General features: G+C 35.2%; 1 protein-coding gene across 4 annotated transcripts in view; it reads right to left on the bottom strand.

Annotated features, from left to right (window-relative positions):
- Positions 1-26,713, bottom strand: part of TLK2 (tousled like kinase 2) — an 88,234-nt gene that overhangs the window by 29,839 nt on the left and 31,682 nt on the right. For 3 of the 4 annotated variants that reach the window (XM_011368560.2, XM_011368559.2, XM_011368561.2), the window contains exons 3-9: positions 23,110-23,181; positions 22,182-22,251; positions 21,180-21,223; positions 20,375-20,470; positions 11,601-11,768; positions 4,702-4,797; positions 3,313-3,405 (exon numbers count right to left, since the gene is read on the bottom strand). In XM_011368560.2, the coding sequence (XP_011366862.1) occupies positions 3,313-3,405; positions 4,702-4,797; positions 11,601-11,768; positions 20,375-20,470; positions 21,180-21,223; positions 22,182-22,251; positions 23,110-23,181 (639 nt within the window). The remainder of the gene's footprint in view (positions 1-3,312; positions 3,406-4,701; positions 4,798-11,600; positions 11,769-20,374; positions 20,471-21,179; positions 21,224-22,181; positions 22,252-23,109; positions 23,182-26,713) is intronic. The other variant, XM_023535629.1, reaches the window with a different exon arrangement.

Below are 26,713 nucleotides of genomic sequence, written 5' to 3' on the forward strand. Positions count from 1 at the left end.
ACATCTCACTAAAACAGCAAAACTCAATGAACAATCCAGGTTTGCTTGCAAGGAGATGGAAAGACCAGTGGTCATTTCCCTGTCCCTCCAGGTCAGAAACGCAAGTTCTAACCAACTTGAAAAAAATGGCGGCTGTCCTTCTGGGTCTTCCTTTTTGGCATATAGGTTCTTTTGGTACTGCTCTACATTCAAACAAAGACTATAACCTTCAGAAAACAAGGGATTAGAAGCGGGGTAGTGGTGAAAAAAGGGAGCATACTGCTTCGTGGAAAATGAAGCAGGCTATTTTTTTTAAACCAAAAGGAGTACTTTTGATTTAAAAAAAGTTAGGATTCGACCTGTTCATATACTCTATCTTCTCAATCTTAAGAGTCAGGTGATAAAAGAACAAGGTGAACCCATGGTCCTTTTTCAGTCCAGCAGAGCACTCTGGACAAAAACCTGCCAGTACCAGAATTGGGCTAGGAGGTTTTTAAACCCAAATATATCTAATTATAAATCTTGGCAATGCAACCAGCACCCAAGTGAACACGAATGGGAATAAGAGCAACCCCAAGCAAGTATATATGCTAACGATGAAAGACGGATGGGAAGTACTACTAAGTCTAAACATGGCTCTGTTCATTTGAAGATGGAGAAAAAGAAAGAAAGAAACAAACAAACAAAACAGACCCAAGGGAGAATATTTCTGAAAAAGGAAAAGGAACATCAAAATGTTTGTGAACTATAAAAATTATCTCCCTACAGAAATCAAGAACATTTTAGACTACCACTTATCATATTTCATAAAACGTAAAAGGACATGGTATCTATGAAATAAAAGCCAAAAACCATAAAGAATATACAGGATGGAATAAGAAAGTGAATTAGATAAGAGAAAAAAGTGGGTAAATTAAAAATGTAAATAACAGAATCAAAATTCACATGAGCTGCAGTACATAAAAAATATATAAAAGGCAAAATGTTTAATGAGATTCAGAAGATATGGGTAATCATATTAAATGAGACATAAAACGATAAAAATAAAGGCTGGAGATCAAGGTCCGAGCTAGAAACCAAGAAAGAGGCCAAAAAAAAAAAAAAAAAAAAAGAATGAAAAAAGGGCAGAAATTAGGTATAACCACACATTTCCAGAAAAACTATAAAGACCCATATATAGATGTGCCCTGGCAAAATTTCCTGAAATACAAGAATAAAGTTGGGGAGTGGGAGTGGGGCGGAAGGGAGGAATCTATAGTTATCATGGAAAACAGATTACCATGTTTGTTACTTTGGTCATGGCCTTCTCTGAAACATTAAAAATTAGAGAAATTAAAAAGGGGCGTGTGTGTTAGGAGGAAAAGGCCAACAGGTTACGACACAAAAATTTTATACACAGTTCTCTACTACATGGGAAGGGAAGAGAAAGAATTCTCAGCTCTACATGGGCACAGAAAATTTAACACTGTTACAGCCTTCTTGAAAAACAATTACTTATAATGTATTCCAGTCATCAAGAGATGAAAGAAGACAAAAACTATGATTAAAAAAAAAATTGCCAATGAGCTCTGAAACCAGTTTAACAAACATGTGTAACTAATTATTATAAATTTGGTCACAAAATTTCCTGTAAATATAAGAATTATTCCTTTTGTGTAGTTCTCATATTTTAGTCACAAGTACCTTGAGATCACTAATGCTTTGAAAGTTTCACTGACTTTCCAGATTAGCATAATATATTCAAGAAAAAGAACAAAAAGTGAAATGAAAACCGAAAAAGTTATTAAAGGAAAATGAAATAAAGATAAAAAGGGAAAAGTAAAGTATCACTGGGGTGGAAAAATCAAAGTCTAGGCATTTGGTTGGAAGAAAACAGGTCAACTATGAATTTCACAAATCACAAGTTTAATCTGAGGGAATCTGAGTAGCAACCAGGGTTAAACCTAGATGTCCAAGTGTAAATTCAGTACAATGCAAATCCTTTTAAATATAAAAGCCAAGTTATAAGAATTATTCTTACATAAAACATTTTAAATAATAAATAAGTCTTTAAAAGATCAGATTTTACCTATAAAGATCAGGCTTATAGCTTAGATATGTGCTATATTCCAGGTTTTACATAGGAGGGAGTCAAATACACTATTTCATATTATATTTTGATAATTATAGAAATGAAGGTAAATTTTTTTGGAGGGGAGACAATCACAAATAGTGACTTTTATTATCTTTATTATTAAACAGAACACTTTATTCAAACAAAGTCTTACCTAATAAGAAAAACTGAAAAGCCAGGTTTGCAGACCCCCACCCAGCTGTGTCTCTGGAGCCCTAGCGGTTCCTCTGTAGAACCTTCAGGGCCCAGGGAGACGGTTTAAAAACCACCACATCAGTATAAGTAAGGATCGAACCTACCCCTTCTAAATCACTGGAGAAGAGCAAAATGTTATCCAATTTTATTTATAAATCAGCAATATTTATGTGTGTGTGTGTGTATGTGTGTGTGTGTATAGTACAAATATATATGATATCTATATATATGGTACAAATGGCTCAAAAAATTTACTAAGAAAATGTGCCATATGTTTTATCTGTTAATGTAATTACAGGTGCCATATTTTTCAGTATTCTCTAAATCTTTTCTACTGAGCATGTATTGTTTTTATAACTATAAAAAAATTTTTTTAATTTTAAAAATGAGTCAGTCATTATGCCAAATTGCATTTTTAAAAAAACATTTAAAAAAATGTTTGGTATATTGCCTAGTGGTATCTTTTAAATTCCAGATTAGCTATTTTTATAATGGTATATTGCCTAGTGGAATCTTTTAAATTCCAGATTATTGGAATTTTGGTATATTGCCTAGTGGTATCTTTTAAATTTAAAAATAGATTAGCTATTTTTAAAGTTTCTCTTGTAAGCATAAAAAACTTCTGATAAATAAGTTATAAAAGATGTAAAATACAAAACCAGAGCAATGAAATAGTTTTTAAAATTCAAGAACAGTAAAATAACTCCTCTGGAATGGAAAAACATTTTATACTTATTCCCACAGTTACACATGAAACATAATATTCCATATATCTATTATCTCTAGTATATATTGAAATATTTAAATCTTACAATGTAAGATTTCCAACTGAAAGTGCTTAGAATCTAGGTTTAACCCTGGTTGCTACTCAGATTCCCTCAGATTAAAGGAAAATGTCCAAGTGTTTATTATTTAACTTTGTTATCTGGCTATAGTAATTATCTCTATGATATACATATCATCTAAATACATGTAACATTAATCAGTGCTTGTTATAAAATCTCTTACCATATTTTAATACTTACTCTTAACAAATCATCTATTCTTCCCTCCTTCTTCTCTAAGTCAGAATTCTTACTGTTTTCTAGTGCAGATATTTTTTCTATTGTGAGGTCAGACTATAGAGACAAAGAGAATGTAAATTTAGGATTAATCTCAAAATATTACATGTCGTCATGTTTCTCATTACTTTTCTGAAATTAAAAAAATACACCTGCTAACACAAATAGTCTAGAATCAAATGGCTCAAGAAATTTAAATGCCTTCCTCATCCCATTCTTTAAGCCTTATATTCTGCTATATCTGCACTTCGAAAGTGTGTTAATGCTGGAATCAAATATATGAATTCTCAAACTACTATGCACTGAACAATACAGAAACATACTACTCTAGAAACTAACTTTGGATAGAAAAGGACTTCAGAGACATGACCCAAATCTCTAAAGAACAAATGTGCCACCTAGTGGAAACAAAGAACACTCAGATGGGGCGAGATGAAGTTATCTGAAAGCTCAACTATCTTAAGTCTGTTCAACTGTCCACAGGCTGGTAATTCAAATAAAATTAAAATCTGGTCCTGAGGACTGTATAGCTCTTGAGATTTAAGAAATTCTCCTAGACTGTCAAGCATCCTGTCCTGAAAGCAGCACAGTGCCAAGAGAAAACCCAGTATACTATTTGGCTAGTTCAATATCACAAAATGGAGAGTACATCCACTATCCTTTTCAGATATTACCTTTGAATGTTCACAACATTCCCTAGATTAAAAAGAGTTTCTGAAGACTGTTTAAGGAAAAAATTATGTTGGTGTGCCACATGTTAAAGAAGTTTAGCTAGGTCTTGCTAAATAAGGAGTAAATTAACTCCTTTCATAAAGTAGTGAATTAACATTCATTGAAGCCTATTGTGAGTACTGTCTTAATAAGCATTTTGTATACACTGTCTCAGGTAATCAGAATCAACTATATTTTACAAGTGATTTGTATGTAAGAAAACTGAGGCCCCAAAAAGATAACGTGTAAGTTGCAGAGCCAGAATTTAAACAAAGGCCTAGAAGTCTCCAAATGGGTGCTCTTTCCACAACACCATGCTACCACATGCCAGAAAGGAAAAGAAACATTCCAAAAGACTTTAATTACTCATAATGCAAGTTCTGGATATAATAATACAAAATAACGAGGTAAACTGACAAAAATAAAGGGAAGACCAAGAGAAGATGCTTATTATTAACACAGTATCATTAACAATAGTCACCCTACTGTACATTACATCCCCATGACTTATTTTATAACTGGAAGTTTGTAACTTTCGACCACCTTCATCGGCTTCATACAAGAAGACTCGGGTTTTATATGTGATTAGCATTTATTCCTCAGCAGATCGTTTCCTCCTCCGTTTATTCATCACCGACTTACCTGGGTCTGTCTGTGCTGGATGGAGATCTGTTTCTGGGAGCTGCAGGAATGCTCTGTGTTACCAGATCCTGTAGAAGAGGGACTGTTTTGTTGAGCCTGTAATAAAGGTATATCACCAATCACAAGAAAGTTTTGCATCTTCCTCCAGAAACATTTGTATGAATGTAAATGATTAACTCTCTATAAAACAAACTCTTTCGGAAAGTCAGAAGTAGTCAGGGCCATGTAGCCAAGATGACTGTAAAACAATTCAAAGGAGAAGCAAGGGCTAGACGTGGTGGCTTGGACCATGTTTCTGTAAATAAGGTGTTAAATGCTTATAAGTGAATTTTTAAATATGTAAATTAGAGAAAATTAAAAGTTATTCCTGTAGTAACAGGCCTTTTTCATTTATATTTCAATATGCTCATGTTGGAAAAGACTGGTGAAGCATCCACTGCACAGGGGATGCTAGTGACTCCAGGCAGAAAGGGCTGTGAACCGTGAACCACTACCCGGAATACAGTAGGCCCTCAGCAAGGGTTTCAGTTACCTGTGGTCAACCATGGTCTGAAAATATTAAATGGAAAACTCCAGAAATAAACAATCTATAGGTTTGAAATTGTGCACTGTTCTGAATAACGTCATGAAACCTTGCGCCGTCTAGCTCTGTCCTGCTCAGGTTGTAAATCACTCCACGCTGTATGCACTACACACCCTTTAGTCACACAGTAGCCATCTCGACTGTCCTGTCGTGGTATCCCAGTGCTTGTGTTCAAGTAACCCTTATTTTACACCTAACAATGGCCCCAGAGAGCACTAAGAGTGATGCTCCTGATTCGGATATGCCAAAGAGGAGCCATAAAATGCCTCCTTTAAGTGAAAAAGTATGTACGTATGTACAGGAAAGAAGAGTATTGGTACTACCTGCAGTTTCGAGCATCAACTAGTGCTCCTGGGACATACACCCTGCAGGTAAGGGGGACTACTGTAGTCTCCTGAATCCACAAACGTTATCCCTGAACACACAATGGTCCAAAAATCCAGGTTATTTCCAATATTATCACATGCTGTGAATTTTACATGCAACTGATTGGGTATTCTAAGGCATTTTTAAATTTATAAGGTTTAAGATTTAATATGATTCAACTATTCAGAAATATATTGTCACTATACTCCCCAAAGCCCTTCTAAAAACAACACTGCACATAACAATACAATAAAACCCATCACAGACATAATTAGGAAATACTGGATAAAACAGTCAGTAAAAAAGAACATGAAAGAATAGAAAAATCAATAATTGCTGAGATTCCAAAACTAATAGGCTTTCCAGAGGAAAAGAACAAAGGGAAAAAAATAATCAAAAAACAGTAAACTAAAATTTCTCTGAGGTAAAAAGATAAGTTTTAAGAGTGAAAAGGCCTACCATATGACACGCAACATTAATGGAGAAAAAATATCAACAGTGGCTAGACATCAAGAACAGTAAGATACCGCATGATCATCTTGACAGATGTAGAAAAAGGACCCAACATTCTTACATAATGAAAACACTCAACAAACTCAGAATAGAGGGGAACTTTCTCAACCCCAAAAAGGCCATCTCTGAAAAACATTCTGAAAAGCAAACATAATACCTTCATAGATTACAGGCTTTCCCCATTAAGAGCAGAAACAAGACAAGGATGTCCACTTGAACCACTTCTATTCAACACTGTACTAAAGGTTCTAGCCAGGGCAATTAGGCAAGAAAATAAAATAAAACGCATCCAGGCTGGAAAAGAAAAAGTAATACTATCTCTAGGCCCAGATAACATGATTTTGTATACAGAAAGTTTTACTAAAAAACTTTTAGAACTAAAACACAAGTTCAACCAGATTGTAGGGTACAAGATCAATACAGAAAAATCAATTGTATATTCTAGCAATGAGCAATCTGAAAATAAAAATAAACTTCTATTTGCAAGAGCATCAAAAAGAATAAATACTTAGAAATAATGCTAACAAAAGGACAATATCTGTACACTAAAGACTGTAAATGTTATTGAAAAATATTAAAAGAGACCTAAATAAATGAAATGGTATCTCATGTTCATAGATTGGAAGACAATATTTTTAAAAGGGCAAGACTCCCCAAATTGATCTATAGATTCAGCATAATTGCTATAAATCCCAGCTGGTTTGTTTGCAGCAATTAAAAAGCTGTTTCTAAAATTCATATGGAAATACAAGGGATCCCACAGACCAAACAATCTTGGAAAAGAATAAAGTTGGAGGAATCGCACTTCCTGATTTTGAAACTTAATTACTACAAAGCTATAGTAATAAAGACCGTATGGTACTGAAATAATAGGCATATAGATCAATGGAGTAGAACTGAGAGTCCAAAAATAAACCCTTTCCGTTTACAGTCATCTGATTTTTGACAAGAGTGCCCAGATAATTCAATGGAGAAAGAGAGATTATATTTACTGATACAAATCCATGAAAACCCATGAGGCCATAATGATAATCGAAGAAGAGAAAGCTATTTGTCACCATTTGATATGGCTATTACTCCTTATTTTAAAAATTAAACTTTTATTTAAAAATTAAAATTGGTAATTACAAGGAAAGAACTAAGCATTTAACCTACCCTTCTGGTAGGTTATATGTCTGGCAGAACTATATGTCAGTGTAGCCTAACAGGCCCAGATTATGAAGAAAGTTCTTTTTTACATAAGAATAGACACTAATAAAAGGTAAGTGTGATAATGTTAATTTGGCAATCTGGAAAAATGTTAATATACTTTAGAAAATGCTTGTTAAGATACCCAAGAGATAGGTGGTAAAGATTTCTGAAATGCACTTTAAAGTACTTCAGCATAAAAAAAAGCAAACTACATCTATATTTTAAAAAGCAAGCTTTTGAGAACATTTGGTATAATGTTCAAAGATATAGTTTTCAAGGAAATAATAGACCTGGCATTAAAAAAAAAAAAAAAAAAAAATCCAGTACCTCGACAACTAGAATTGTCTCATTCAGTCAAAACTAATTAAATGACTAGAACTGTTTTCTTCTCGGTAAACCCAATAACATCATTTGGTTTTGCAATGCCTAATATCGAAACAATCATAATATTCTAAATGCTCCTTAACTGTTTTCAAATTTTAGAATAATTTAAAAAGCAGAAGAGATCCCATTATAGTTAAAATAAAAAACTAAATATCATATACTTGTAACAATAACTAAAAAATTCAAAGATGAAGAAGGAAGCTGGGTGATATGAGTATGTTAAATTCGTTTCTTACAATAAGGAACAAACAGATCTTGGTTAAAATTGATTAAATCAGAGATATATTATTTGAAGTTAAAATGGCAACTTAACAGTGGTTATCTCTCTGAAGGGTGCAGAGAAAGAATTTACTCTTCAATACTTCAATTTTTTGTGGCCATATACTTGTAATATTTTTACAATTAGAAAATTATATGCTTATAATTTTAAAAAATTGAAGGTTGTAAGTTAAAACATGTAAAATTATGTAATATACATAGCATTTAAAGGACAAAACTCATTCTACAACTCGCTGTTTTTATTAATATATATCTAGAGATCTTTCACTGTTAGTTATATCTCATTTCTTTTGTCAACTGTATAGTATCTCACTGTATATATGTATCATATTTTATTATTTAACTAGTCCCTATACAAAAGATGCTTTTATTAACTCATGCAACATATAATTACAATGAGTGTCTATTAGAGTAGATCCTATTTTCTGGCATTGGAGATACAAAAGTTAACAAAGCAAAATCTCTGACCTGAGGAAACTTACATTCCAGTGGGGGGATAAAAGAGGGGGTTGTCGGACAAAAAAGTAAATTATAGTAGGTCATCAGGTAATAAGAATAAAGAGAAAGACAAAGCAGGCATAGGAGCTAGATAATGTGTGGGGCGGGCAGGGAGGAGTTGCATTTCATACAGTGTAGTCAGGGTAGGCCTCTCTAATGGGGTAAATTTAATTAGAGACTAGAGAGAACTGAGGGAGCTGGTTATCTGGGGGAAGAATGTTAAGTGCAAAGGCCCTGAGGTGAGCATGCCAGGCAGTGTTTGAGGAAGTAAGGTAGCCCATGTGGTGAGAAAGGGAGATAAGTAGTAAAAGATGTCAGGGCATTAGGGAACAAGACCATGCAGGGACTTATGTGCCATTTTAAGCACTTTTGGGCAGGGGAGTGGCATGACTGGACTTATGTTTCAATAGGATCACTCTGATCTGTTCAGAACAAATTAAAAATAAAGGTAGAAGCAGAGTCCAGTTAGGAGGCTAACTGCCATAACCTCAGTGGGAGACAAGGTTTACATTTGAGTGGTAGTAGTGAAGAGGGTTAGAAATGGTAGGATTCCGAACATATTTTGAAGGTAAAATCAGTATGATTTGCTGATGGATGTGGAGTTGGGGTATAAAATAAAGAGAAGAGACAAGAGTGACTTTAAGATTTTTAAACAATTAGAAGGAGAGAGTTGACAATGATTAAGATGTAGAAGGCTGTGGGAGAAATGGGTTTGGAGTTGGGGGACAAAATGAAGAATTCAGTTTGGGACATGTCACATTTGATATGCTTATTAGACATGAAGAGATGATGACTAGAGGCAACTGACTACACAGGTCTGGAATTTAGAGCAGGGCTCTGGGCTAGAGATATAAACTTGGAAGTCCTCTGCATATGGGTGATTAAATTAGAAGAAAGAAACTAAATGAGATTCTGTGGAGAATAAAGGTAGACTGACGAGTCTGAAGACTGAGCCCTGTGGCACTTCAATGTTTAGAGATCTGAGAAATGAGGAGCAACCACCTAGACAGAGAAAAGCTTGTGCTTGGAGAAGAAGGGATTGGTCACTGTGGCTGATAAATTATGCTAGATGAGTTCTGAGCACTGATCACTGGATTCAGCAATGTGGAAGTCTCAGATACCCTTCTAAGTTCTTTTGAAACACTGGTGGAGGGAAACTGCTTCCAGATTTTTACAATTATAAACAATACAATAAACATCTCTGTAGTTTTCTGGGAATGGAATTTCTGGATCCAAGGATATATAAACTTAACACTAAGATACATTCCCAGCTTGTCCAAATGACTGTACCAATTTAAAGTCAGTATAGAATTGCATGTGTGTCTATCACATACACTTAGAATTACCAAACTTATTAATTCTTCCCAATTTAATACGTCAAAAATGTTATCTTGTTTTATTCTGCATTTCTCTATTGCTGAAGTTAAACATGAGAAACACAACTGTACAAAAGCATTTAGGCTTTTGGATTTTATGTTGTTCCCACGTTCCTTCTTCACACGTCATTTTCTTACTTCTCTCTGCCACCTCTCTTCCATGTGAGAACAATCTGGCTGCAGCATCTGCAAGCCCTTTGACAGGCTGAGAACGTGGCTGTCCTGCACGTGCACCCAGCCCAAGCCTGCATGTCCCTACTTTCTATGGGAAAATTACTTAGGAAAATGAGTTCTTAAAGATCGAAATTCTGTGTATTTAACTACATGCCCATTACACAGGGGGCATTCAGTAAATATCTGTGGAATAAACAGAGGGAGTTCCCCTCAAGTGAAACCTAAGTAGTTTTTAAGGAAATAAAAGAACAAATGGACAAACAACCCCCTGATTAGCCAAGGTTTTACCTGGGAAAGTTAGATCTAAGATGAAGATTTAACAAATATCAGCAGATAGTAAGCACACAATTAAATTTATACGAACAACACAGATAGAGAAACAGATACATTCTCTAAACTAACACAAGTTCATACTGCTGTCAGTTCCACCCACAATATTATATTGGTCAATTCTCCCATTTTTATGCCATGTTTCCTTAGTCACCCAGGAATAAAATTACACTGTTTTCACACAAGATGTTTCTCCATTCCTTTGATGATTACAAAATTCTGTAAATTCTTTGAAACTTCTATCATCTATTTCTTGAGGGAAAGCAATAACTATATGAAAGTATTCCAAATAATGCACAATGATTCCTTATCTAAGTATTTTGTTTTTATTTCCTTTCCTTAAGATACCCACTGCTTTCACAGCCTTTTTGAATACAATTGCATGTGGATTAATGATTCAGAATATATAGAGCCAATAAGGAGGAAACTTAGATTATAAGCAGAGAAAATGAAACAGTAAGAGGGAAAGAAATTTAAATCAACAGTGACTTTAGCTCTGAAAGATGCCCCTAAAAATGAAAGAATAGGGCAATGGGGCTTTCTCTTGCTTTATACCATCCTTGGCCACAAGCAGGTACTTGGATAGGCAACAGAAACCAAGAAAAGCAGAAACTTTTGAGTCAAATGGCATTATAATTTGGCAAATAAAAACGGGGTCAAACTTTCATAATATTGAAGTTCTTATTACTCAAGAAGGGAGAAAGAAGCAAGCTGAAAGGAGCAAACAGCCAATATTCCTGGGAAGAAGGACCGTACCAACACTCTGAAGAGGAGAGAGAAGGCAAATGTGCTGGTTGCCCAGCTACAGGGGTGGGGGTGGGGGGATGGCCAGGAGGCATGCTATAGAATGCCCGTCTACACGCTAAAATTCTACTGACTTGAATACTGCTTTAAATACGTGATGGCTGGAGTCTGGATTTTGTTTTTAATTATATGAGTTATTTGGTTGCAATGGAATTTGATCTGTATTTTCTTTACTTCTTTATCAACCTAAGATTATGTTTTCCTTCTCATGGTGTACTCAGACATTGACAAAGCAGTCTCTCTCAACCCCTTGAACCAAGAAGAACTGAGAAAAAGCACACTCCTTTTCAAAGTGACACAGAGTTAGACACGTCATCATCTCTCTACCAAAATAATTACTCCAACTTCATCAAGGAGCTCAGGGCAGCAAGGATCTACATAAGTTTAGCCTTGGTACTCACTGAAACAAAAGTGAAGCAGAGGCCAGCTCCCCTCTGTGCCAGCTGCTCTGTGTCAAGGCGAGGTTTTGCTAGCATCACTGACATCAGGGTTGGCAGAGCGGATTGCTCCTCTGATACCTCTTTTGCAGTGCTGCCATCTAAACCATAGAGGGGCTGTTCTACTCGCCGCTGGAAAACATTTAAAAAAACAAAACAAAACAAAACACAAATTATGAGAAAGAAAATCTGGTATTATCAAAATATGCAACACATTAGAACACCGTTATTGAATATAATGACTTTAAAAAGAAAAAACCTTCTCTGAAAACAACTATGGAGAGCGTAGTGACATTACCACTGGATTATAACCCATCTATGAACTTAAGTTAATATCTAACTCAAATTCTGCAAAATTACATTTTAATGGTTCTATATTTACATAACTGAATTTTCAGGTTACTTTGTAGGGTTCGACAAATCAACTTCATAATACTCTCATTCCTACAAAGAAAATGTTATTTCAATCCTGTAGGTAAATGAAGATTAAGACTTTTGTTCCCCACTTTATAGGCAGAGCTTATTTTACTCTCCATTGTAGTCTCATCATACTAAGATGCAAAAAGCTAAAATAAATACAAGCAAAACAAGTTCTATAGTACACTAAAAGAATAATATACCACGATTGTGTATGACATATTCCAGAAATGTAAGGATGGTTCATTATCAGCAAATCTATTGTAATTCATTATATTAAGTAATGTGTATGTGTGGGGAGGGTGTCAAGATTATTCCCTTTAGATGCCCAAAAAGATTTGCACATTATTGGGCAACTCTTAAAAAACAAACAAACGAACAAAAAAAAAAAAAAAAACAAAAAAAAAAAAAACTGGACATTTCTCTGTTATAACAAATATCTTTAATATAGAGTATTTTTTCAGAAATTAATATAAATTAATGGTGCTACACTAAAGACACTTTCATTAAAGATAGGAATCAGATGGGGTTAATACATTAACATCACAATCATTCAACATTTTTATAGAAGTTTTGGTCGAGGTGATAAGGAAAAACTGAGGTATAAACACTAGAAAAAGGTAAAGATTAAAGTGTCATTTTTGGATGATATAACTATTCACAAAGGAAACCAAGCAAATCAATTAAAAAAAAATAAGATTTCAGGAAGATGGCCAAATATAAATATACAAAAATTAATAGCTTCCCCATATACCAACAACGACTGATTATAATCAGAACATGTAATGGAAGAAAAAGCAGATTCAAAATTTAAAAAAAAAATCTGTAAAATACTCCAAAGTAAACTTAAGATATATTCAGATTACATGTTTAAAAAACTACAGCTTCACTGTCAGATATAAATTAAATGGTGATACCATGCTCCTGGATTCAAATTTTATAGATGTCAAATTTCTCTAAAAGCTAATGCTTGGGGCTTTTTTATTTTTTGTTTTGTTTTTTTCTTATTTTGCAAGGCAGTGCTATGGTGGTAAGTGATCATCTAGGTTCCCTCTTGCTCTCTTCTAAGGGGGTTGTTTTTGTGGAACTTCACAAATGAATTCTGAAGTTCACATGGAAAAATAATCAAAATAATCAAATAATTTTTTTATAAAGACTATCAGGGAACCTTGACTAGCTATTAAAACATACAAAGTAAAATGAACTAAATCAGCATAATACTGGTACAGGAGCTGATTGATCAGTGGCATAGAAAATTCAGAAAGAGACCATATAATATGGATGTATAATTTGTGATTTAAGTCAAATTAGTGAGAACTTACATAAAAATTACAAGAAAATATAAACAAATGCTTTTATGACTTTCTAGTGATGGACATTTTAAACATGACATTAAAAATACAAACCATATAAGAACATCTAAGAATAACACAAAACCAGTAAGTAATAAAGGAAAAACATTGGTAAGTTTGACTACTTCAAATTTTTGACTTTTGAATGGTGAAAGGCAACATAAAGTTAAAAGACAAAATTACAAACAGGCAAAAATATTTACAATATAAATGATGAGTTAACAATCTTAATAAATAATGTATTCCTACCCGCCAGTAAGAAAAAAAGAATACTTCAATAAATAAATAGGCAAAGGACCTGGGCAAACATTAAAACAGAAATCCAAAGATTAAAAATATGAAAAAAATGTTTAAATCAATAATAAAGAAATGCAAGTTAAAATAAGGCATTTTTCTCACTGGCAAAGATTACAATGATAAAATTCAGTATTAGAAGGGTACGTAGAAACTGAGACTCTCAAACTGCTATAACCAGCCAGCAATTATGTAATGACATTTTAAAGTGAGTACATTCTTTGAGAATTATACTTTGAAAATTTATCAAAAGGAAAACAAATACATAAGGACAGATGTATATACACAAGAACATTCATTATAACACTATTTATAGAAAACGAAATGGTTATAGGATATTGGTTAAATTACAACCCAAATAAGGAAATCTATAATGTGAACATACATGCACACTGAACTGTTTACCTGAAGAGGGCTTTCTATTTTACCACTTCCGAATTGGTGGACTTTCAAAATATGTACATGTGTCTTTATCAGGAAATATTATTTAACATTTTCATTTTAGGAAATGAAAATAAACTAACCAAAGTATCCTGAAAAATAAAATCTATGAGTCCACATCCTTAAGTCCAACACTCCTACCTAACCAAACGCAACGGTTCAAATTCAGAATCCAGAGCATCTGCGATACCCATTCACGACAATATTCTCACTACTTGGGAGAATGTATTTCTAAAGCTGCAATACTCAAATTAAATATTGTTATGTATTTAATAAATATTTGCCAAGTACTGATAGATTTTAAAATATTTCTGGAAATAGAGCAGGCTTGGGATGTCTGAACCACCCTTCCCTTAGAAAACAGGACAAAATATTTTTTAAAAAGATATTAAAAGCAATGAAGCGTCGATAAAACAGAAGGGATGTGCCAGGGCAAAATCTAAGGGAAATTAGGGACACAAGACAGGTAAAAGAAGCACCAAAGTCACATTTGCCCTAAGGGTACCTGCAGATCTTGAATTTCTGTATCTAGGACACCACAGTGCCAAGCAAACAGTTGCAGGCCAAAGCTCACCTAAGCTCAACAGGAAACCTTTCCCACTTCACACTGGGCTTCCAAAGGGCTACACACTCTCAGGGTGAATGCAAACCAGGAGAAAAATTTCCCCTACTCTCCGGAAGCTGCAAGGAAACTGCACTGGCACCAAGGGGGTGGGGCTTCCCTGAGGAATATTAACATAATTCAAATCGATATGGCTTGAGTAGTTGAAATAAACAAAATAAGTAAAACAAACAAAATGCAAGCCGCGAATTCATTAATTTAAAGTAGTGTTGGACTGGCAGACTCTATAGGCACTTGGAAGCAGCAAATAAAAATTCCTTCTGGAGGAACACATCTTTATGCTAGATCTCAAAGAAACTTCACAAATAATTTTTCAAGAATGATGAGCAGCACACTGCAAAACAAAAATAAAGCACAAAGAAAGAAAGCCCCAAGCAACAACTAGGAAAACCAAGAGACAGCAGAAACAGAGTCATAAAAACTTCAAATACCAGAATTATCAGACAACAGATTATAAAATAACTTTGCTTACTAGATTAAAAAAAATAGGACGGGCATGAAAACATCTGCAAGGAAATATAATGACAAAAATTAAGAATTCAATGGGGTTAACAGCAAATCAGATACAACGAAACAAGGAATTTGGGAACTGAAAGGCAAGAAAGTATTCAGAATGTAGCATACAGACACCAAAACAGAGAAAAGAAACTAAGTGGCATGGTGACAAAGTGAGAAGGTCTAACATGGTTAACTGAAATTTCACAGGTTAACTGAAATTTCACAGGAGGAAGAAAAAGGGAAGAGGGCAGAGATACTGTTTGAAGAAATAATAGCTAACAATTATCCATAATGGTGCAAGATACCAACCCACAGATACCAGAAGCCCAACAAATCACAAGCAAGAGAAATAAAAAGATGCATCATAATTAAAATGCAGAACACCATAGATAAAGATTTCAAAAGCAGCTGGGGGAGACAGATAATTTCAAAGAAATAAGTAAATGAAAGCTGTTTTTCCATAGTAACAATGGGAACCAGAAGGTGATAATAATATCCTCAATTGTTAAAGAAAAACAGTGCCAATCTAAAAACATACACAGCAAAAACATCTTTCGAGAATAAGAGAAAAATAAAACGAAGGCTAAACAAGAGGCACAGAAGGACTTAGTAATTCCATTTCTGAGTATTTATCTAAAGAAACACAAAACACTGCTTAGAAAGGACGTGTGCATGCATCTGTTCATTGCAGCATTACAATTTACAATAGTCAAGATATGGAGGTAACCTGGGTGTCTATCAATGGATGAATGGATGAAGAAGCGGTTGGTACATATATACAATGGAATATTGCTGAGCCATACAAATATCTAAAAATGAAAGAATAGGCAAGATAAATAAAAAACACATTAAAAATTATATATTTAAGTCCAATATAATGATAATTACATTAAATGTAAACAGGATAAATGTTCAAGTTAAAAAGATTTTAGACCAAATAAAGGAAGAACTTCAACTATATTTGTCAGATATACTGAAAACATAATAAAGTTGATAGTAGAAAAATGGAAGTATTTATATCATACCATGGTTTGGATATATTAAATATCAGATAAACTATATTTAGAGCAAAGAGTATCACAAAAGATGAAGAAAGTCAATAATATACATACAAAAATATAAATACAAGAAGAAACAGGGCACTCCCAAAATCATGAAAGACATGTTAGACAGTAAATGACAGAACGAACAGCCAAAAATCAGAATACAGAAAATTTAAACACTGTGATTAAATGCCATGATGAACAAAATTGACTTAATGACAAAACTAAATTTGGAGATACATACACGAATAGTTCAACTGTAAGAAAAAGCAAATGGTGATCACAAAAATGAGAATAGTGGTTGTTTCTAATGTAGAGGGAGGGAGCTGTGATGAGGGAAGAGCACATACAGGTTTCCAGGGAGCTGGAAATATTTTACTTCTTGGCCTAAGTAATGATTATATAGAGTCAACTTTATAATAATTTTCTATAAACTTTTTTGGTGAAAGGCCAGACAGAAATATTTTTGGTTTTTCAAGCCACATATCCTCTCTGCCATATATTCTTCTTTGCCTCTACAACTCTTTAAATATGTAAACATTCTTAGCTTGAGAGCTGTGGGCTGTAGTTTACTAACTCCTGCATTAAAATGCTCATGCTTAATGTACTTTTCGTATATACCAAAAAATACAAAAGAATCAGAGAGAAAAATGCTAAAGTAATTCTTTATCCACTCACTCTTCCTTTCCAATAAACAGTCTTGAGCACCCACTGTGTCAAGCACTGTTTTTGGGTGTTAGAGACTGAAAATTGAACAAGATATTATCTTGTGTAGATATTCCACGTTAAACAGGGGAAATAGTTAAAATAATTACACCTTTATGTAATAAGTACTCTGAGAGATGTAAACGGGAGTAAACAAAACAAAGTAAAGCCCCTGTGCTCATGGGATTAACATTCTAGTGGGAGAAAAAGGGCAATAGATTGTGTAGTTAAAAATTAAAATATATAACTTATTAAATGAAAATGTATTAAAACTATACCACACAACAATGATGAATGAACTACAATAACACATAACAATATGGATGAATCTCACAAAAGTAATGCTGAAAGCCAGACACAAGAGTATATACTGCATGATTCCTTTTATACAAAACAGAAAAAACCCATGTATGCTGTTAGAAGTGAGGACAGTAGCTATTCTAAATGGCAGGGAGAGAGGGCTGATAACTGGAAGGGAGCCTAAGGGGAATTTCAGGCAGGGGGCTGGTAATATTTCATTTCTTGTGCTGGTACCAGTTTGTGAAAATTCATTAAGTTTTAGACTTATAGGTGTACTCTTCTATATGTATAAATAGAAATCAATAAAAAAATTTAAATATATATGTCAGGTGGTAATAACTAAGAATTAAAGCAGAATTAGGGACATAGGGACTGCTTGTTTTAAAGTTCGCCAGGGGAGACCTCTCTGATGAAGTCATTTTTGAGCAATAACCTGAAGAAGAGATTGTTAATCATGCTGTTCCTGGAAGAGGAAATCACAAGTGCAAAGGCCCCAAAGCAGAAGAGTGCTGTACAGTATTCGAGGAACTTCAAGGAGGCCAGCATGGCTGCAGTGACATGAAGGAGAGGGAGAACAGCTGGAGATGTCAGTCAGGTGGGCAGGTAGGGGAGCACAGATCAAGTGGGAGCATCCAAGCCATGTAAGTCTAGAGCAATGTGGACTAGCCACTGGACGGTTTGGGGCAGAGGATCTGTCTTAGCTTTTTAACTGAAATCACTCTGGCTACTATATTGAGAACAGGTGAGACATGGGCAGAAACAGGGAGACCTCACTTTGGAGGCTAATGCAGAGAACCAGAAGAATAGAAAGTGGTCATATTCCGATATATTTTAAAGAAAAAAGAGGATTTACGGATGGATTACATATAGAGCATGAGGTTAAAACTCAAAAACTTGGACAGAATAAACTGTCATTTACCAAGACAAGGCAGACTGAAGGGAGAATGTTTTGTCATTGCTGTTTTGGTACTGAAGGGGAAGCAAGAGTTGCTTGTTGGACATTTTAAGCTGTCCATTAGATACATAAGTAGGAATGTCAAGAAGAGAGTCTGATACCTAATTGTCAGGGAGACTGGTGCCCAGTGAAGGCAGGCAAATTCTTTTATCCTAAAAGGCTGACATGGATACTAATGCAAGTAGCTTAGTAGATTTGGTATAAGAGCATATGAAAGTCTTCTTCTAATTGCTTCTATTTTCTCAGTAAAATAAAAAAGTAAAGCCATCACTTGAGATAGTGGAGAGGAAGGAAGTGTTGCTGCAGGCTTGCAGGAAATGACAAAAATATGACATAGTCATATAAATGTTCATCTGGGAAAGGGAACTAACTAGAGGAATACAGGAGGATTGGCAGGCAGCTAGGGGTGCACATGAGGTTAGTGCTTGTAAAGTGCGATTGGTCAGCACGTGTGTTTTCCTCTAAGCTGAGCTGCTTAGAGGCAGGCAAAGAAAAGGTGGATAATTAGATTTAATCAGAGTTGGGTTTTTTTAGGCAAGTAACATAGAAAGATAATGGGAAAAGGAAACTGAGGGGCATACACAAATTAGTCATTAGAACTAATTATGAGGCACAGAATCAAAATTGCGAAGATAGAGAGCTTCTCAGTGCAACGGAAAAGGAAAGTTACAGTTTGGTTCCTACTTCAATGCCTAATATATACTTAGATTTGCACAATAATAATGAGGCCCAGCCACCATTTGTACAGCTGGCAGAAATGTCTACAGATCACTGAGTGCATCTCTTTTGTCTTCAAGTAAAACTTGACCTAAACTGACAAATGATAGATGGGTGGTCACACTACTGAAAAATAAATGAGAAAATGAGTATTTCAGGAGAAAAAAAAAGTAACAGACAAGAAAATTCTACAAAACATATTTGTCCGAAATATATAATTCTGCAATCTCATTTAGTCATTTTAGAACTTTAACTGGTTTTAAACTTAAGATAAATAAATACGCGGGCCTTCGAAACACTTATCTAACAAACCGTAACCTAACCCAACAAACATCACATATTTCTAACATTTTAAAATTTGGCATGGATGACAAAATAATGGCAAAAATTTTCAAGTGGAGTACATTTTCATAACTGCTTTAATAGTTACAATCACCCCCAATGAATGCATGTTTTTATGATAGCAGGGGGGGGGGGGGGGGGAGAAGTGCATTTTAAAATACCTTAATACGAAAGATTAAATCACTTAGGAAAAGAGCAGTATTAACCAACTCTACTGAGGCAGAGAAAAACAACTTTCCTAAACAAACAGAGACCTAAGATGACCTAGGATCGTCCCCAGGATCCCACAGAAATATCTGAGGCATCAGTGGACATAATGCGCTCTTGGGTACAGAGGTCTTGTATAGTATCAGTAAATTATCCAAAGGCACTCAAGTGAATTAATACAAAATTCTACATTAGCTAACTCAGGGATTCTCAGTCTCAGCACTAGTGACCTTTTGGAACAGATAATTCTTTGTTGTGTGGGCCTGTCCTGTGCATTGCAGGATATTTACCAGCATTCCTGGCCTCTGCCCATGAGAAGCAATGGTACCTCCCCCACTTAGTTGTGCACAAAAGTGACTACCCCCACTTGAGAACCACTAACTTAGTTATAATGGTTTTAAGATCTTCAGATCTCACTTACAGGTAGGAAACAAATTTCAAATTTGTATAGCATTAGCTTCTCGTCTATATCACTGGTTAAGCCTTGAAAATAATTCAAATGCCAGAGGTGAGCAAATTTTTTAAGAAAAGAATTTAGTTATAGGAATATAGAAGTTTGGCAAGGATAAAAACCTACTGTTTGGGTTGGAAATCGCTTCCTTGATAACATGGAGCTGTAGGCTTAGAGGCAATTATACTGAGAGAATAGGGTTAGCGCTTGTAACACGTTAATTTACTGATATATAGACTTGAATCTAAGCGATTCGTAGGTAATACTATGTCATACTTTTCTCCTTAATGCCTCATTCTCTTTGGGTAATTCATGGAAGAGAAACTTTGCTTGAGTGTTCCTGGGTTTCTTGTCTCCTACAACAGGTGTCAAATTTCTCCAGGTGAATGCTTACCGGTAAGGGATTGGATAAGGAATGTTGCGGTGAGGATCGTGCAACTGGTGGAACACTTCTGCCAGGGCTGGTTCCTGGCCCGCTTCCCCCAGCAAACTGGCCAACAGGGAAAAATGGATATGAATAATTCAAAACAGTACTATGCTTCAGAGAAGGAGAGTAAATGATTAATACACAAACAGGTATTAATTATACATGGCCCCTTTAAGTCAATACATTTTATTCCAGAAAGACAATGCCATGTAAGTTAAATTTTGCTATCTTTTCAACGAAATTTTTAAGAAGGAGCTCCAGCAGAAATGTACCAAAATATAACAAAAACATGGCTAGAAATGGTTTTGAAAAACATAAGAGAATGTTTTCCCTTCTGGTCTCAAATACATGAAGCAGGAATACAGTGGTTCAGTGGATGTTAGTGTCTTCTTTAGTAACCACTAATGATGGGTCAGTGAGCTCGCTACGTGTTCCACTGGACTAAAGGGAAGAGGACAAAAGAAGAGTCCAAGTCACTCAACTTCAATCTTTGTAAGACACGAAACCTAATCTGGCCAATAGAAAAATTGCCTCATTTGTGAATTTTTATATCATCACAGAACAGACACGTCATAAACAAATTTAAATTCGGAAAGTCAGCAGCAGTTTCCTCTTACAGACAGATAGGGCGGCATTAGACTGATGACGATGGGAAGGAAGGGGAGGAAAGCACAGTAAAGGTAAAATATTGCTTTCTAAAGCCTTAAAAACGAACATAAGAATTTAGGTTTTTAAAAAATCACTAGATATTTTCCCCCCAAATTTAACTTACCTCAAAGTAATCGCTAATTTTATGTCCCCTAGGAGTGCCTTTCCCTGAAAATGAAACCAAAGTAAGTACAGTTTTTTCAACAACACATGTAAGCCATCATTCACTAAAATACACTATGTATTCAATAACTGTATACATTGTTATCAATTCAAGTGTCGGTTTTACTTTTGAACAAATGAGCCAAAATACCTATAATCTAAGACAGTTTCCTTCATATAATAAAAGACTGAATGAGTAGTGAAGGACTTTTTCATAGCTTGTTTTCCTTTAAGGTTTGCTACTTTTATAAATACGCTAACAAAACATGTCACGACTGTGAATAAAAAAATTAATCTATAATCCATGCCCCAACTAAGACAACAGTGAATTCAAAACAAACTTCACAAAAAACTTTATGTGACCATGTCACTTTGGTAGAAGTTCTCTCCCGCCTCCCAAAGTAAAAAATGATTTGTAGATTAAAAAGCAAAAATGCAAAGAAGACGTTCCTTAGGGAGAGAGAAAAATAACCAAATAATTTATTCTTTTTTTAATTACATAAAGATATTTGGCATTAGAATCGTTATGTTTACAGATTTATTCCACTGGGTGCCAATGTTCAACTAAATAATTGACACAGAAAAAGATTAGGTGGAAATGACAGCCGGGTAAATAAAACCATTTCTGGTCGCCTATTATTAACAAATCACTAATCTAATACAAGACATAGTTAAAACTCCAGTGGAAACTCTTTTTTGTACAATACATGCTTAATCTGAAGAAAAACCTGCGAGATCGTTAACTTACAACAGGGTAAACAACAGTCCCCAAAGAACTGACACTGTTTTGTCAAGTGTATATCAAATGGCAAGTCTATAATAAACAGCCTGATATTCCCTTAAGATGCACAATCTCCTTTGTTAGGAATCCCTGTATAACAAACTAATTATTTAGTGTGAGTTGGAAAACTTTATCTAAGTATATAAAAATTTAGTATTTTTATTAGTGTGAAATTATTACTACCTTGGCTAGTTTCATATGGTTCAGCTTTTCTTTTCCGGTTTCGCTGGTCATTCTGTTTTTTCTCAGGAGTCTGTTAAATAGCATATACATCACAATTAGCATTGTATCATATTTTTCACATTATGGAAATTAGAAAGTATGTACAAAATATCAAATATATAACGCGATTTCACTGGCACAGACAAGTCCAAAATCAGTATCCTGCTTTCAGAGCAGGGTTATGGAAAGGTCTGGAACCAAAATATCTATACGATTTTTGGCAAACTGCTTAAAATATCAGTGCTTCAATTTACTCGCCTGTAAATCAGGGTTGCTGCACAGTTTAAATATTTCATAAGGCACAAATGTAGTACAAATATCTAGCATACAGTAGGCTTGCAGAAATATCCTAACACTTGTTGTCTACTTTGTAATAAACAGCTTAAATCCAATCTCTTTCCCCCCCACCCCCGAAAAGGAAAGATCTACATAATCAGTCACTGGCTCTCATTTACTGAAAGTTTTATCAAAGTGTAAAATAGGTTGTTGCACACTTGGCCCCATATGCATACAGCTAGATTAACTGCCTAAAAATAAAAATCTTCAAGTCCTGTTAACTAAAATTGGCCAGGCTACATTGCTATACTGACCCGCTCAGTTGAAGTACTGACAAGTATTAAAATTCAAGGGCGTCTAGGCTAATTCAGCTACAACTGAATTCTTGCCCTTTATTGATGACAATTAAGCAAAAATTTTTTTAAAAGAAAAAAAAGAAAGATGACACCCATACATGATTATAATGATAAAATCCATCAGAGCCACACCACAGCTGTAAAGACACAGCTCAAACAGCACGGAATTTATCAGCAACCCTGCAGTTATGCTATCTTTTAACGTAGACTGAAAGTGTGGAAATATGAAAAGTCTTTCAACAGATATGGCACCTTACCTCTACTTCTTTGTCACTCAAGGATCCCACACTGCACAAACTCTGGTTTGAAGACTCACTATTGAGTGGCCCCTGGAAAGAAAAAAAAGAAGGAATCAAAAGAAACTAATTTAAGATGACAACAAAACTGAGGAAGAAGCCTGTTGATTTTGATGTCTAAGTCAGGTCAAAGAGGCAAGAGGCAACCAACTGTAACACCTACAAGTCAACCTGAAAAGAACTCAACTACAGAACTCTCATGTTAAAATTCTCTAGCTACTATTCTTTTCATTTCCTTTACAAACTCTGTAAGCTTATGCAAATTTTCCCTTCTAGAGCACTTCCACATGTAGTGAATTCGTTCTTTAAGTAAAATAAGCAAAAGAACTCAATCCTCAGTCTCTTGTACCATACAGGCAAGATCTGAAAGTTGAGATGTTAAGGAGCATGTTAAGGGGTTTCTTATGAGGGGTGGTCAGGGACCATAATGAAGAAAATGCTTTTCTGAGTCATGCTTTAAGGAGGCATGACTGCTAGCTCAAAAAACAAAGTTACAAGAGACTGACTTCTGGCCTAACAGCATGAATAGCTCTGCTAGTTTGCTCCTTAGTGATTGGTGAAAATTATTTTAAAAACCACCATTCAAAGCCTCTGGAAATGTTCCCTAAGGGCAAACAGTAAATGAAGAAATAAAATTTATGAAAATTCAGTCTGAAAGGTGAAAGTCTGTGGTATTTGAAAGAAGACCACTCCCTCCCTCCACCTCCATCTCGGCAAGGCTCCAGCCTGCTGCAGCACAGAACACAGGGCTCCTCCTTCCCTCAACTCTCAGTCCAAGGGCTTTCTCCCAGGGTAAAGCAGGAATTCAGGTTTCTCCTTCTGCCCCCAGTCTCCTCTTGCAGAAGCCAAGTCCCAGGCAAGTACTTTGAAGGCAGTGGGTTCCCTTCTGCCCAAGCCTCGCTTGTAGAAGCATGGTACACTGAGAATACTGGGGCCCCAGGGAACCCTTTCACCCAGCTCCTGAGATGGTGGGTCCACGCCAGGAGAGATAAGCTGCTGTGTAAGCACCTTCCCCATCCCCACTCCCTTCCAGGGCTCAGCAACTAGAGCCAGAAGGTCACTCACAGAAAAGCTCACCATAGTCCCACCTCCAGCTCCAGAACCCAGGCTCAGATATTTTGCCTCAGGGGGAAAAGCAGGACCATGTAGTCTCAAATCTTTTCCCAAAGGACCTGACTTCATTCTCAAAAGAGTGGACAAGTTTAAGTCTAAGGGTGTTCTCGAGAATAGTGGAGGTGCTAGTAAAAGACAACTGGAAAGAGATTCATAGATGTAATGGAAATATAGCCTTGACTATAGGCCAGCTAGTCTGCATCAGAGAAGCAGGAAATAAGACTTCTGAGAGGAGTCCTCCTGGGGTCAGAACAAATGGCACATATTGACTTCAGAAACGCTTCCTTCCAAGGAGCCCCACTTCGATTGGATTACTTTGTAGAGGAATTTATGCCTCCAGGCATTGTTGAAAACAATAGAGCAATCTGAGTAATTAGCAGAGTTTAACAGCTGGGTTGGTCAGAGAAAGAGAGGCCTACCAGTACCAGTCATCCCAGGGAGACTGTAGGCAAACTTAAAGCTCTGCCTCCCTGAGGAACACCACCAGAGGCTTAACTCTGAGGGGGAGGGAGTGGTAGAAAGGGTTCACTAAAATAATCCGGCCAGCCATTAAACAAATAAACAAGCATACAACAATAAGGCCCAAAGGATGGGATGAGTATCCGGAGCTGCTAAATCATCTAAAATGACCAGTTCCCAAGGAAAAAATCACAAGGCATGCAAAGAAACAGGAACATATGACCCATAAACCAGGCGGGGGGGAAAAAAAAAAAGGCAGGCAAAAGACACTGCCTGTGAGTGACTAGATGTTGGATTTAACATTTCAAAATAGCCATTATAAATAAGTTCAAACAACCAAAGGAAACCAAAATCAAAATTTTAAAAGTAAAAAAAGGCATGAATGAAAATGTATCAAATAGAGAATATCAATAGAGACAAGAAAATTATGTATATTAAAAAATGAAACAAAATGGAGTTGAAACTATAATTAAAAAAATGCAACAGGCTCAAGAGTAGAATAAAAGGGCAGAAAAAATAATTAGCAAATTTGAAGATAGATTGATAAGAGATTTTGTAAGCTGAAAAACAGAAAATGGAAGAAAACTAAATAAAGCTTTAGAGAAAAGTGGGGAATTAAGTATATATAACCATGAATATTAAGTGGGTACCAAAAGGAAACAGCAAGAATGAAGCAGAAAATATATTTAAACAATGGCTGAAAGAAGCTTAATGGACTCCAAGTAGGATAAACACAGAACCACAAACATGTACGTCATAAGTAAAATGCTCAAAGACAAGGAGAAAACCTTGAAAGCAGAAATATAATGCATCACTTTCAAAGGAATCCCAATAAGATTAACAGCTGACTACTGAGCATAATCAATGGAGTCCAAAGGCAGTAGGATACCATATTAAAAGTATGAAAGGGGGTGGGGGGGGGAAATCAACCAAGAATCCTATACTGAGCAAAGCATTCTTTCAAAAACGAAAGCAAAGACTTTCTCAGATAAACAAAAAAGGAACTTCCTCAGCCTCATAAAGAACATCTACCAAAAAAAAAACCAAAACAAAATAAAACAAAAAAACCAAACCTAAAGTTAACATCATACTTAATGGTGAAAGACTGGATGCTTTCCCCTAAAATCTGGAATAACACAAGAATGTCTGCTCTCACCATATCTATTCAACATTGTACCAAAGGCTCTATCCAGGCAATTAGGCAAAAAAAAAAAAAAAAGATATACAAGGTATTCAGATTGAAAAACATAAGTAAAACTGTCCCAATTCACAGATGACATAAACTTGTATACATAAATTCACAAAGGATCCACTAAAATAATATTAGATTTAATAAATAAGTTCGGCAAGGTTGCAGGATACAAGACCAATATACAAAATCAATTTTATTTCTATAAATTTGTAATGAACCTGAAAATGAAATTTAAAAAAACAATTCCAGTCACATTAGCAGCAAAAAGAATAAAATGCTGAGCTGATATTCTAAAAACTACCAAAAATTTGCTGTAAGAAACTGAAGATCTAAATAAATGGAAAAAATCCCATGTTCAGGGACTGACTCACTGTTTAGATGACAACCTTCCTAGTTCATCTACAGAATTTCAACCAGAATCCCAGCTGACTTCTTTGTAGAAACTGACAAGTTGATTCTAAATTCATATGGAATTACAAAGCAATCCTTAAAAAGAATGAAGTAGGAGGACTCACATTCACTGACTTCACGACTAATTACAAATCAACAGTAATCACAACAGTACAGTACTGGAATAAAGACAGATCAATGGAACAGAATTGAGAGTCCAGCGATAATTTCATAATCTACTGTCAAATGATTACTGACAAAGGTGTCAAGACCATTTAATAAGGGAAAGAATAGTTTTTTTAACAAATGGTGCTGGGACAACTGGATAACCAAAGGAAAAGCAATGAAATTAGACCTTTACTTTATACCATATACAAAAATTAACTCAAAATGGTTCAAGGACTTATATGT

The sequence above is a fragment of the Pteropus vampyrus genome, unplaced genomic scaffold (assembly GCF_000151845.1).
Source record: "Pteropus vampyrus isolate Shadow unplaced genomic scaffold, Pvam_2.0 Scaffold143, whole genome shotgun sequence".
NCBI classification, from domain to species: Eukaryota; Metazoa; Chordata; class Mammalia; order Chiroptera; family Pteropodidae; genus Pteropus; species Pteropus vampyrus.